The sequence below is a fragment of the Salmo salar genome, chromosome 01, assembly GCF_965601325.2.
Source record: "Salmo salar chromosome 01, fSalSal1, whole genome shotgun sequence".
Taxonomy (NCBI): Eukaryota; Metazoa; Chordata; class Actinopteri; order Salmoniformes; family Salmonidae; genus Salmo; species Salmo salar.
Window position 1 is genome coordinate 102942501 of NC_138291.1, and position 13589 is coordinate 102956089.

The 13589-nt window shown below is 46.1% G+C and overlaps 1 protein-coding gene across 2 annotated transcripts in view; it reads right to left on the minus strand.

Annotated features, from left to right (window-relative positions):
* LOC106611227 (proteasome activator complex subunit 4B) overlaps positions 1–13589 on the minus strand; it is a 92629-nt gene that overhangs the window by 38739 nt on the left and 40301 nt on the right. For both annotated transcript variants that reach the window (XM_014211221.3, XM_045724975.2), the window contains 9 exons: positions 13409–13577; positions 13133–13200; positions 12662–12877; positions 6166–6323; positions 4439–4534; positions 4261–4316; positions 4013–4069; positions 1020–1174; positions 1–35 (listed from right to left, as the gene is read on the minus strand). The exon at positions 1–35 is cut by the window's left edge and continues 28 nt beyond it. In XM_014211221.3, coding sequence (XP_014066696.2) covers positions 1–35; positions 1020–1174; positions 4013–4069; positions 4261–4316; positions 4439–4534; positions 6166–6323; positions 12662–12877; positions 13133–13200; positions 13409–13577 — 1010 coding nt within the window. The remainder of the gene's footprint in view (positions 36–1019; positions 1175–4012; positions 4070–4260; positions 4317–4438; positions 4535–6165; positions 6324–12661; positions 12878–13132; positions 13201–13408; positions 13578–13589) is intronic.

Genomic DNA, 13589 nt, shown 5'->3' on the forward strand with positions numbered 1-13589 from the left:
AGTAGGGCTCTGATGTGCTGCTTCCTGCCACGAAGCTTTAGGTGGAACAGGAAGAGAGAAATGTGTTACTACTGTCTAGACCAACGCTGGGCCTTATTCTCTATGTAATGAACTACTGTCTAGACCAAGGCTGGACCCTATTCCCTATGTAATGAACTACTGTCTAGACCAAGGCCGGACCCTATTCCCTATGTAATGAACTACTGTCTAGACCAAGGCCGGGGCCTATTCCCTATGTAATGAACTACTGTCTAGACCAACGCTGGGCCTTATTCTCTATGTAATGAACTACTGTCTAGACCAAGGCTGGACCCTATTCCCTATGTAATGAACTACTGTCTAGACCAAGGCCGGACCCTATTCCCTATGTAATGAACTACTGTCTAGACCAAGGCCGGGGCCTATTCCCTATGTAATGAACTACTGTCTAGACCAAGGCCGGGGCCTATTCCCTATGTAATGAACTACTGTCTAGACCAAGGCTGGGGCCTATTCCCTATGTAATGAACTACTGTCTAGACCAAGGCTGGGGCCTATTCCCTATGTAATGAACTATTGTTTAGACCAAGGCTGGGGCCTATTCCCTATGTAATGAACTACTGTCTAGACCAAGGCTGGGGCCTATTCCCTATGTAATGAACTACTGTCTAGACCAAGGCTGGGGCCTATTCCCTATGTAATGAACTACTGTCTAGACCAAGGCTGGGGCCTATTCCCTATGTAATGAACTACTGTCTAGACCAAGGCTGGGGCCTATTCCCTATGTAATGAACTATTGTTTAGACCAAGGCTGGGGCCTATTCCCCATGTAATGCACTACTTTTGCCAAGGGCCTTGCACTGATCAGAAGTTAACACTAGAATCAATTCAAAATGAAAAACTAAACTCTTACAAATATGTGTTAGATAAGTCTGTGGGTGCCTTACATGACCAGCATTCATTCACTGAAGAGAAATACTCCATTCTATCACTCAAACTCCACCACGGCTCCAGTATGGCGTCCTAGCTACATCTCTCACCCTGTTCTCCATGGACTTCTTGACCAGGTTGAAGCTCTTCCAGCGAGAGTCAAACTCGTGTTTTTGGGAGCCTTTGAAGTGTAGCAGGTCACTGATGATCTTGATGATGGAGAATAGAGACTTGGTGTCATCCTCGGAGTGTTCCAGAATGTGATCTGGGGACATAAAACAGAACAAACCGTTACACTGACATGAAGTGAAATGATCTAGATCGGTTTTAGGGGCAGGTTTTAGGGGGCGGTTTTAGATGTCTTTGTTTAATTTTAAAAAAAAATATTAACTAGGAAAAGCCCATTGAGACCCAGAGTCTCTTTTTCAAGGGAGACCTGGCCAAGAAGGCAGCAACAATCAATACATCACATAATTAAAACATACAACACAACATGATCTAGCCTAAAAAAAAAAGCATTTACACCCCCTGTAACAGAGTCTCCCATCAATATTTTAAATTCATTCATTGGCACTAACATATCTAGATGAAGCATGGATTGTAGACTATTCCATGCCTCTGGTGCACAAGAAGAGAAGGCAGTCTTGCCTAATACTGTGAATGTCCTGGGGACTTTAGGTAGCAACAACCTAGCAGACCAGGTATGGTAACTGCAGGTGGTGAAGGAGACCAGACTACAGAGGTAAAGAGGGAGTTTACCCAAAACGGCTTTGTAGATGAACACATTTACAACAAGTCACCATAATCAACTACAGAGAGAAAAGTGGCCTGAACAAGCTTCTTTCTAGCCATAAGCCGGAAGCAAGCCTTATTACCAAAATAAAAACCCAATTTTAATTTAAGCTTTGTCACAAGATTATCCACATGAACTTCAAAGGACAACTTGTCATCCAACCAAATACCTAGGTATTTGTAGGATGACACTTTTTCAACAGATAAGCCACCAGATGTGACAATGCTAACCTTCTCTGGCAGAGTTCTAGCTCTGGTAAAGGTCATGAATTTAGTTTTTTGTACATTCAAGACCAGTTTGAGACCATAAAGGGAGGCCTGCAGTGACAAAAGCAGTCTAGAGCTCTTCAACAGCCTGAACCAGAGAAGGAGCACATGAATATATAACTGTATCATCTAAATATTAGATGTAACTTTGCTGGTTGCATCCCATTTCACATATTAGCTCTTCATGTGAAGACAGTGATAAGACACAAAGACATTTAAAAAAAACATTACATCTGGACAGCTTTACACTGCTAGTTGCATCTGGACAGCTTTACACTGCTAGTTGCATCTGGACAGCTTTACACTGCTAGTTGCATCTGGACAGCTTTACACTGCTAGTTGCATCTGGACAGCTTTACACTGCTAGTTGCATCTGGACAGCTTTACACTGCTAGTTGCATCTGGACAGCTTTACACTGCTAGTTGCATCTGGACAGCTTTACACTGCTAGTTGCATCTGGACAGCTTTACACTGTTGGTTGGGGTTGAGTTGTGGTTACAGACAGGAGGGAGGGAGGGAGGAGACACTATGGGGGTTGAGTTGTGGTTACAGACAGGAGGGAGGGAGGAGACACTATGGGGGTTGAGTTGTGGTTACAGACAGGAGGGAGGGAGGAGACACTATGGGGGTTGAGTTGTGGTTACAGACAGGAGGGAGGGAGGGAGGAGACACTATGGGGGTTGAGTTGTGGTTACAGACAGGAGGGAGGGAGGAGACACTATAGGGGTTGAGTTGTGGTTACAGACAGGAGGGAGGGAGGAGACACTATGGGGGTTGAGTTGTGGTTACAGACAGGAGGGAGGGAGGAGACACTATTGGGGTTGAGTTGTGGTTACAGACAGGAGGGAGGGAGGGAGGAGACACTATGGGGGTTGAGTTGTGGTTACAGACAGGAGGGAGGGAGGAGACACTAGGGAGGTTGAGTTGTGGTTACAGACAGGAGGGAGGGAGGGAGGAGACACTATGGGAGGTTGAGTTGTGGTTACAGACAGGAGGGAGGGAGGGAGGGAGGGAGGGAGGGAGGGAGGGAGGGAGGGAGGGAGGGAGGGGACACGATGGGGGTTGAGTTGTGGTTACGGACGGGAGGGAGGGAGGGAGGGAGGGAGGGAGGGAGGGAGGGAGGGAGGAGACACTATGGGGGTTGAGTTGTGGTTACAGACAGGAGGGAGGGGGAGGAGACACTATGGGGGTTGAGTTGTGGTTACAGACAGGAGGGAGGAGACACTATGGGGGTTGAGTTGTGGTTACAGACAGGAGGGAGGGAGGGAGGAGACACTATGGGGGTTGAGTTGTGGTTACAGACAGGAGGGAGGGAGGGAGGGAGGAGACACTATTGGGGTTGAGTTGTGGTTACAGACAGGAGGGAGGGAGGGAGGAGACACTATAGGGGTTGAGTTGTGGTTACAGACAGGAGGGAGGGAGGGAGGAGACACTATGGGGGTTGAGTTGTGGTTACAGACAGGAGGGAGGGAGGGAGGAGACACTATGGGGGTTGAGTTGTGGTTACAGACAGGAGGGAGGGAGGGAGGAGACACTATAGGGGTTGAGTTGTGGTTACAGACAGGAGGGAGGGAGGGAGGAGACACTATGGGGGTTGAGTTGTGGTTACAGACAGGAGGGAGGGAGGGAGGAGACACTATGGGGGTTGAGTTGTGGTTACAGACAGGAGGGAGGGAGGGAGGGAGGGAGGGAGGGAGGGAGGGAGGAGACACTATGGGGGTTGAGTTGTGGTTACAGACAGGAGGGAGGGAGGGAGGGAGGGAGGGAGGGAGGGAGGGAGGGAGGGAGGGAGGAGCCAGGGAGGGAGGGAGGGAGGGAGGGAGGGAGGAGACACTATGGGGGTTGAGTTGTGGTTACAGACAGGAGGGAGGGAGGGAGGAGACACTATTGGGGTTGAGTTGTGGTTACAGACAGGAGGGAGGGAGGGAGGAGACACTATGGGGGTTGAGTTGTGGTTACAGACAGGAGGGAGGGAGGGAGGGAGGAGACACTATGGGGGTTGAGTTGTGGTTACAGACAGGAGGGAGGGAGAACACTACTCACGTAGCAACTGCCTCATCACTCTACAGATAGCATCTCTGTAGTTCTCTCTGGACACATCTGGAGGAGAGAGAGTTGAGGTTTTACATAACATGCACGCAAACATGTCTCTGGAACAATAAAAATCAACGTATAGTTACTGCTGTCACCACAACAAGTGAGTGATACCGCAAACTATGAAGGCTCAAGGACTATTTTGTCTGTTACCAAGGCCTCAGAATAATGACTATGAGCTAAAGCATGCAACTCACCATAGGACACTCCTGTGAAGAGGTTGGTCTCACCCAGATTCACCATGCTAGTCACCCTGACAGAGAAAGAGAGATTTCATAGTTAAAACACACTGTATTAAAACACTGACAACAATTGATGTAAAAAAGGCCTTCATAAATACATTTGATTAATTAAGCTTGACTGTGTACTACTCACAGTTCTGGGATGGGCTCTCCTCGCAGTGGTGGAAACAGACTTCCTGCTCCCAGAAGGCAGTGCTGTACGATAGACAAACTCTGCAGGACGTCATCCCTGAGAAATGGGATTATTTACATGCAGGGTCCCCAATACTGACTACACATTATAAAGCAGAACGGGGTTGGGTTAAGTGGGGAGAACACGTTTGAAATAGAGTGAAACCACCTAAACTTGTCAGGAAGAAAATGGCACACGTCGGACAACAGTACACTAGTTTGTTCTTAGATTAGTGTAGAGCACCTTCGCAGTCACAAAGCAAGCCAAGATATAGCGCTCAGAATTGTTTTTAAACATGACCATTTTTTTTAAAAAACATTAACTTAACAAAAACAGTTCTGTAGGAATGAGGTTTGTGCAGTAGGCCTAATACATTATCACAGCATAATGGCCATATGCCTGGCCCGCCAATATTGTTCTTCACAGACCATAGCCTATTTCAAAATTTGAGCTGTGATAACAAAATAGATCAGTTGGTGTACCTTTAGCGAGGCACAGCTGAGCATAAATTGAAATAATTCGCTTTTTTATTTTACAGGACTGATGGTACCTGCATCTGATGGTCATGGTGCTTTCAAGACAACAGGGAACTAGATCAAATAATGACGTCAGTGATCTTCAGGTCAGAAAGTCGGAGCCTTAGAAAGATGCCAGAGTTTCTGACTTGGATGGCCGTTCAAAAGATTCCCCAGCCCCAGTTGTCTGGAACGCTCGGAAGTCGTAGATTTCCAAATTCCCCATTGGTTTGAACACGGCATTAGTGTCATTGAAGGAATTGAGAGAGCAGCAGCCTCTCACCTATGACCAGAGAAAGTTAAATATTCCTCGGCATTAAAATAGACAACGAGCTGCTGTTAATAATTAAAACGCAGGGCTATAGATACACTTGACTACTAATTCATTGCAGATGCAGCACGAGTGGATGTAGAGAGAAGCACATTTTATGTTTTGTAATAGTGTTGACTAAATACAGTGTTGACAGTGCCGAATAAAGTCACTCATAAAAACAGCAGCTTTTTGACAGTCTCCCTCTGGTCATAGTTTTAAAGGTTATTAAATCTCATGTAGGCTAATATCAAATAGTGCTGTAGCCGGGTCGTGGAAGCTGTAGGTCGGCATTTGAGCTATTCGATTGGCCAGAGCAGTAGGCACACTTGATTTAGCCACAGATCTCCAGGTCCGCCGGGTAGACGGAGTTTGTCTTTTCAGACAAATTAAATGGTTAAAAATGGGAACACTTTGCCTACCAGGTGCAGCAGGGCTTCTGAATCAGAAGCACCTACCGTCAACAGCGCAACACACAAACATAGCAAAAATAAAAAGGAGCTCAAGCCTTAATGCCTTTATCATTGGATTTTCTACATAAATGTTTGGTGATTGACTAGGAATGCCTTGGAGATCGCGATCGATCGGTTGATGACCACTGATGTACAGTGTCCTATCCTTACACCTGCACCAGTCTGCTCCAGACTTGTCATGGTCTGTTTAATGTGCCTTCACCTGGCAATCCCCTGGGTCCTTACTATTCATTAGGGCATATCGTAGCAAAACATTTCGCAAATGAAAACAAAAATGTGTGTTTCTTATTGGACAAGTTTAGGTAGTCTTTCAGTCCGTTTTCTTTTGTTTGATAACTGATGAATAGGACCCTCTTACAGCCTTCACGCAGTCTGTTTGTCCCCCCTCACCTGGTCATGTCCCGTTCCCCCTGGGCGTATCTCTGCAGTCGCAGCAGCTCTGGCTGTAAGATCAGGTCCAGAACATAGAACACAAATCTGGTCTCCTCCACACCGGGGACGTGCCACTGGATATTCAGGTTCCACAGGTCCCCCGGACGACCCCAGTCCTGGACAGAGGGAGAGAAGGTTGAGATCAATATATAATAATGTATACACTACTGGTCAAAAGTTTTTGAACACCCCCATTTTTCCAGTTATTATTGAAATTTAAGCAGTTCAAGTCCAGTGAATAACCTGAAAATGGTAAAGGTAAGCAGTAAACTGTAGGTCACCAAATAATAATGTAGGTCACCAAAAACTGAAAAAGAATGTATTCTTCAGAGTTACAAAAAAAGGCCTTTTCAGGGAACAAGTAATGGGTTAACAACTTACAGCTGTTCTGCAGCAATGGAAGTAAATTAAGCCTCAAAGCTTTGGTTGATTACTTAGAAACCCTCTGTGTGTATAAAAGCAGTGTTGGAAAAGACTGTTACTACACCTTCTTAAGCATTATTTGGACAGTATTGTACTGCAGGAAGTAGTATATTGCTATTAAGATGGTGAGAAAAAGGCAATTAACAAAGGAAGACAGACAGACCATTATAACCCTTCAAAGTGTAGGTCTTTCCTTTAGAGAAATTGCAAAGAAAGCCAAGGTGTCAGTGAGCACAGTTTCCTACACCATCAAAAGGCACTTGGAAAGTGGATCGACACATGCTAGAATCACCTTTGCCAGCGATTACAGCTGTGAGTCTTCTTGGGTAAGTCTACGAGCTTTGCACACCTGGGTTGTACAATATTTGCACATTCTTTTAAAAATGACTAAAGCTTTGATAAGTTTGTTGTTGATCATTGCTAGCCAGCCATTTTAAGATTTTCAAGACGATTTAAGTCAAAACTGTAACTAGGCCCCTGTTGGGATGTGCTAAACTTTGAACATTGAGATATTAAATGAATAATAGGAAATTAAAGAGACTGGGTCATGTTAAAAGTTAATGGTTCTCAGAAGAAAGAAGAAGGCTTTGGAATGTGTTTGATGGAGGAGAGGTGAGTGATGGTCATCAAACTCATGTTACGCTTCTACTACTGCTCCTTCTGTTACTGTCCCACGGTAAATGGGAAGTGTTATTGATGTATTATATTAAGTTAAAATAAGTGTTCATTCAGTATTGTTGTAATTGTCATTATTACAAATAAAATAAAAAAAAATGTCCAATTAATCGGCATCGGCTTTTTTGGTCCTCCAATAATCGGTATTGAAAAATCATAATCGGTCGACCTCTAATCTATGCATCATCGACGCTCGGCCTTGGGGCAAATCCAAAAGATGGAAGCACATTGTACTGAATTTTGGCTGAATCAGTCAGTCAGTCAGTCAGTCAGACAGACAGACAGACAGACAGACAGACAGACAGACAGACAGACAGACAGACAGACAGACAGACAGACAGACAGACAGACAGACAGACAGACAGACAGACAGACAGACAGACAGACAGACAGACAGACAGACAGACAGACAGACAGACAGACAGACAGACAGACAGACAGACAGACAGACAGACAGACAGACAGACAGACAGACAGACAGACAGACAGACAGACAGACAGACAGACAGACAGACAGACAGACAGACAGACAGACAGACAGACAGACAGACAGACAGACAGACAGACAGACAGACAGACAGACAGACAGACAGACAGACAGACAGACAGACAGACAGACAGACAGACAGACAGACAGACAGACAGACAGACAGACAGACAGACAGACAGACAGACAGACAGACAGACAGACAGACAGACAGACAGACAGACAGACAGACAGACAGACAGACAGACAGACAGACAGACAGACAGACAGACAGACAGACAGACAGACAGACAGACAGACAGACAGACAGACAGACAGACAGACAGACAGACAGACAGACAGACAGACAGACAGACAGACAGACAGACAGACAGACAGACAGACAGACAGACAGACAGACAGACAGACAGACAGACAGACAGACAGACAGACAGACAGACAGACAGACAGACAGACAGACAGACAGACAGACAGACAGACAGACAGACAGACAGACAGACAGACAGACAGACAGACAGACAGACAGACAGACAGACAGACAGACAGACAGACAGACAGACAGACAGACAGACAGACAGACAGACAGACAGACAGACAGACAGACAGACAGACAGACAGACAGACAGACAGACAGACAGACAGACAGACAGACAGACAGACAGACAGACAGACAGACAGACAGACAGACAGACAGACAGACAGACAGACAGACAGACAGACAGACAGACAGACAGACAGACAGACAGACAGACAGACAGACAGACAGACAGACAGACAGACAGACAGACAGACAGACAGACAGACAGACAGACAGACAGACAGACAGACAGACAGACAGACAGACAGACAGACAGACAGACAGACAGACAGACAGACAGACAGACAGACAGACAGACAGACAGACAGACAGACAGACAGACAGACAGACAGACAGACAGACAGACAGACAGACGAGACAGACAGACAGACAGACAGACAGACAGACAGACAGACAGACAGACAGACAGACAGACAGACAGACAGACAGACAGACAGACAGACAGACAGACAGACAGACAGACAGACAGACAGACAGACAGACAGACAGACAGACAGACAGACAGACAGACAGACAGACAGACAGACAGACAGACAGACAGACAGACAGACAGACAGACAGACAGACAGACAGACAGACAGACAGACAGACAGACAGACAGACAGACAGACAGACAGACAGACAGACAGACAGACAGACAGACAGACAGACAGACGGACAGACGGACAGACAGACAGACACTCTCACAAAAAGCCCTGCTTGTCTTGTAGTACGGAGACCTACCCAAAGAACAACAGACAAGACATCTTATCATCTAGTGCCAGAGACTTTAATCCATTGAGCTAGCCAACAAGCTGCCCTGGGGTGTGTCCCAATAATCTCTCCTTCCTCCTGAAGTGTGCACTTGTTCACTACTCCCCACACATTTAAAATCATTGGATTGATGTAGGCAGTATCCATATATATCAGTTATTTCCTTTCAAATCGATGAAGGGAAGTGAACAAGTGCACACTTCGGGAGAAAGGAGAGATTATGCCTCTCCTGAGATGACATAATAGGATCACACTCAAGGACCTTCCATAGAGAGGGATAGAAGGCGCACTTGCCACAAAATCCTGTCATGGCATGAGTGGCACCATGGAGGGATTTCAACATGTAAAGGGACTTCCTATGGGCAAAGATGGGAGGTGTACCCTCAATCTATCTCCATGGGCCCTTCTCATTGACTATGTGGACAGGAGGAGGGCTGCGGGAAGCCTGAGAGGCAGGAGGGAGAAACAGAGGAGTTGTGTAACTGTCTGGTGGGTAGAGGCATGTTATGCCCTGGACCTCTCAACTAGTCTGGCATGGTTCCTTTGACACACAATAGGGTGTTCACCTACACAATTATTAATTAATTATTTCAAGGTTTATACAAAATATCCATTCAACAGAGAACTCCGTCCGAAAAACAATAGTCCAAACCCCATGTCTCTACCATATATGGTTCAAAAGTTAGACCATTTACTCTGAGAATTTAGCATGTATAGATGGAATGGAATGCTGTCACTGCTCCATAGAACTCTGTGGCGTTGCTTCGTGGCAGAACAGCGCTAACTTCAAACATCAACTGACAAGCTAATTAGTGGCTGAAGGTTCGTGAGTGAAAACATGGTATTTTTCTAAATGACATCCGCAGAATACAAAACAGGGACTAAATATATATATTTAAAAAAATTAACAGACCGAATTCCAATATTCACCCTCCACTAAGACAATCAGATCCTGTTTTCATGGTGTATGGGTCTTTCCCTCTAATCGCAATAGAAACAGCCCCTCTCAAAGTAGATTTATCATCAATATAGCCAAAGAAAGTCAAGGATATGGAGATTAAATGACGAGAGGATCAAGCTTATTTTGATTGGTCCAACCCACGGAAACACTTCCAAATGGTACCACCTCCCAACGCAAAATATGGAAGAGATACAACCAAGAGCAGCACAGTCTAAACTAGCTCTGGTCACAGCAAATTAACGTTTTTATTTCATCAACAATGTCAAGTACAAGTATACTGCTCAAAAAAATAAAGGGAACACTTAAACAACACATCCTAGATCTGAATGAAATAAATAATGTTATTAAATACTTTTTTCTTTACATAGTTGAATGTGCTGACAACAAAATCACACAAAAATAATCAATGGAAATCCAATTTATCAACCCATGGAGGTCTGGATTTGGAGTCACACTCAAAATTAAAGTGGAAAACCACACTACAGGCTGATCCAACTTTGATGTAATGTCCTTAAAACGAGTCAAAATGAGGCTCAGTAGTGTGTGTGGCATCCACGTGCCTGTATGACCTCCCTACAACGCCTGGGCATGCTCCTGATGAGGTGGCGGATGGTCTCCTGAGGGATCTCCTCCCAGACCTAGACTAAAGCATCCGCCAACTCCTGGACAGTCTGTGGTGCAACGTGGCGTTGGTAGATGGAGCGAGACATGATGTCCCAGATGTGCTCAATTGGATTCAGGTCTGGGGAATGGGCGGGCCAGTCGATAGCATCAATGCCTTCCTCTTGCAGGAACTGCTGACACACTCCAGCCACATGAGGTCTAGCATTGTCTTGCATTAGGAGGAACCCAGGGCCAACCGCACCAGCATATGGTCTCACAAGGGGTCTGAGGATCTCATCTCGGTACCTAATGGCAGTTAGGCTACCTCTGGTGAGCACATGGAGAGCTGTGCGGCCCCCCAAAGAAATGCCACCCCACACCATGACTGACCCACCGCCAAACCGGTCAGCCTGGAGGATGTTGCAGGCAGCAGAACGTTCTCCACGGCGTCTCCAGACTCTGTCACGTCTGTCACGTGTGCTCAGTGTGAACCTGCTTTCATCTGTGAAGAGCACAGGGCGCCAGTGGCGAATTTGCCAATCTTGGTGTTCTCTGGCAAATGCCAAACGTCCTGCACGGTGTTGGGCTGTAAGCACAACCCCCACCTGTGGACGTCGGGCCCTCATACCACCCTCATGGAGTCTGTTTCTGACCGTTTGAGCAGACACATGCACATTTGTGGCCTGCTGGAGGTCATTTTGCAGGGCTCTGGCAGTGCTTCTCCTGCTCCTCCTTGCACAAAGGCGGAGGTAGCGGTCCTGCTGCTGGGTTGTTACCCTCCTACGGCCTCCTCCACGTCTCCTGATGTACTGGCCTGTCTCCTGGTAGCGCCTCCATGCTCTGGACACTACGCTGACAGACACAGCAAACCTTCTTGCCACAGCTCGCATTGATGTGCCATCCTGGATGAGCTGCACTACCTGAGCCACTTGTGTGGGTTGTAGACTCCGTCTCATGCTACCACTAGAGTGAAAGCACCGCCAGCATTCAAGTGACTAAAACATCAGCCAGGAAGCATAGGAACTGAGAAGTGGTCTGTGGTCCCCACCTGCAGAACCACTCCTTTATTGGGGGTGTCTTGCTAATTGCCTATAATTTCCACCTGTTGTCTATTCCATTTACACAACAGCATGTGAAATGTATTGTCAATCAGTGTTGCTTCCTAAGTGGACAGTTTGATTTCACAGAAGTGTGATTGACTTGGAGTTACATTTTAGTCATTTAGCAGACGGTCTTATCCAGAGCGACTTACAGTAGTGAATGCATACATTTCTTCTCGGTACTGGTCCCCCGTGGGAATCGAACCCACAACCCTGGCGTTGCAAACACCATGCTCTACCAACTGAGCCACACGGGACAGTTACATTGTGTTGTTTAAGTGTTCCCTTTATTTTTTGGAGCAGTGTATATTAAGGTTATAATATTGTAGAAAAAAATTGAAAAGATTAATTCAATGTGATTTATAATGACATAGGGCAAAGAAAACTAATGTTATGACAAATGTTTTAGCACCCTCTTGAATTGACCTGTTTTTCATCTACATTGTAGAGCCATGAGTGAACATCCTACACACTTTGTATCACAAGGTCCAGAGTGGCTGTTGAGTGATCAGACCAATCAGGATGAGATCACGTAAAAAGTAATAAAAGTACCACAATTTGTGATAGAAATGGACAGAAGCACCATTGTTTGGGGTCTGTCTGGGTTATAAAAAGTTATTCGCCCTAAAGAGAATGTTGTAGAAATTTGGTAGGCAGGAATTTAGAGAATATACAACTAAAAGTAAAGTTCTGAACTTGATACCTTGTGGGTAGGTAGGTAGTCCTGTATGGGCTGTTGAAAGCCACCTGGTACAGTGCAGTTCTCTGTGGGGAAGGTGAGGGCTATAGAGCCCCTAACACCAACCTCTACATACCCCTAACACCAACCTTAGTACATCTAACCCTGTACGTACCTTGATGGGCAGGTAGTCCTGTGTGGGCTGCTGAAAGCTTCCTGGTACACTGCAGTACTCTGTGGGGTAGATGAGGGCTGTAGACCTCAGGATATGATGCAGCAGGTTACAGGCCAGCGTGTAGCCCTGTTTACACTTCAGATGGAGGGTCAGCTGCAGGATCTGAACCAGCTGGGTGCTATAGGGGAGGATCTTGTCCCCGTCCACACGAGTCACCTGGGGAGGACAAGGAGACAACAGGAGGGAAGGAGGGTTAGGAGAGAACATACAGGCCCACCCTGTGTTCTGTTCATTAAGGTACACAACGGAAAACGTTTGCAACGGAAAATAAAAATTAGCTTTCTTATTGGACAACTTTAGGTAAGTAACTCCCGTTTCAAAAGTGTTTTCCTGTTTGGTGTCTAGTCTACTGAGAGGTGAAGGGAAGTAGCGAATGTCTCAGTCGGTATGGATGCAGGATGATGACCTCACCTCTGACAGTAGCTGAAGGTTCCATAGTAACTCCTTATCCAGTTCCTCCTCACTCAACACCTCCTCATCTGGAAATCAATAACCAAGAAACAGAGTGAGATACTCCGAGACCAAGTCAGAACAACGATCCATTGATTCCCACTTCTCCCCAACTCTAACCCCACCATATTAAAATCAACAACAGTCTCAAATTAAGACCAAATCCAGATTGGCTTTATAGCCCTCCACTCCAACAGAACACATCCAGAACAAATGTCCGGCTTAGTGAGCACTTACTGACAGCGAGCTGGTTTATGGCATTGCAGCAGTGTGGTACCAAAAGCTTCAGAGACTGTGCAGGGTGAACCTTGGAGGCTGCTCTGCACATGTCAGCCACCATCCTGCCAGCCACACGAGTCTCAAAGATATTGGTGGTGGCAAAGTTAAAGACCTTCTCCAGAGCCACCTGAACAACACA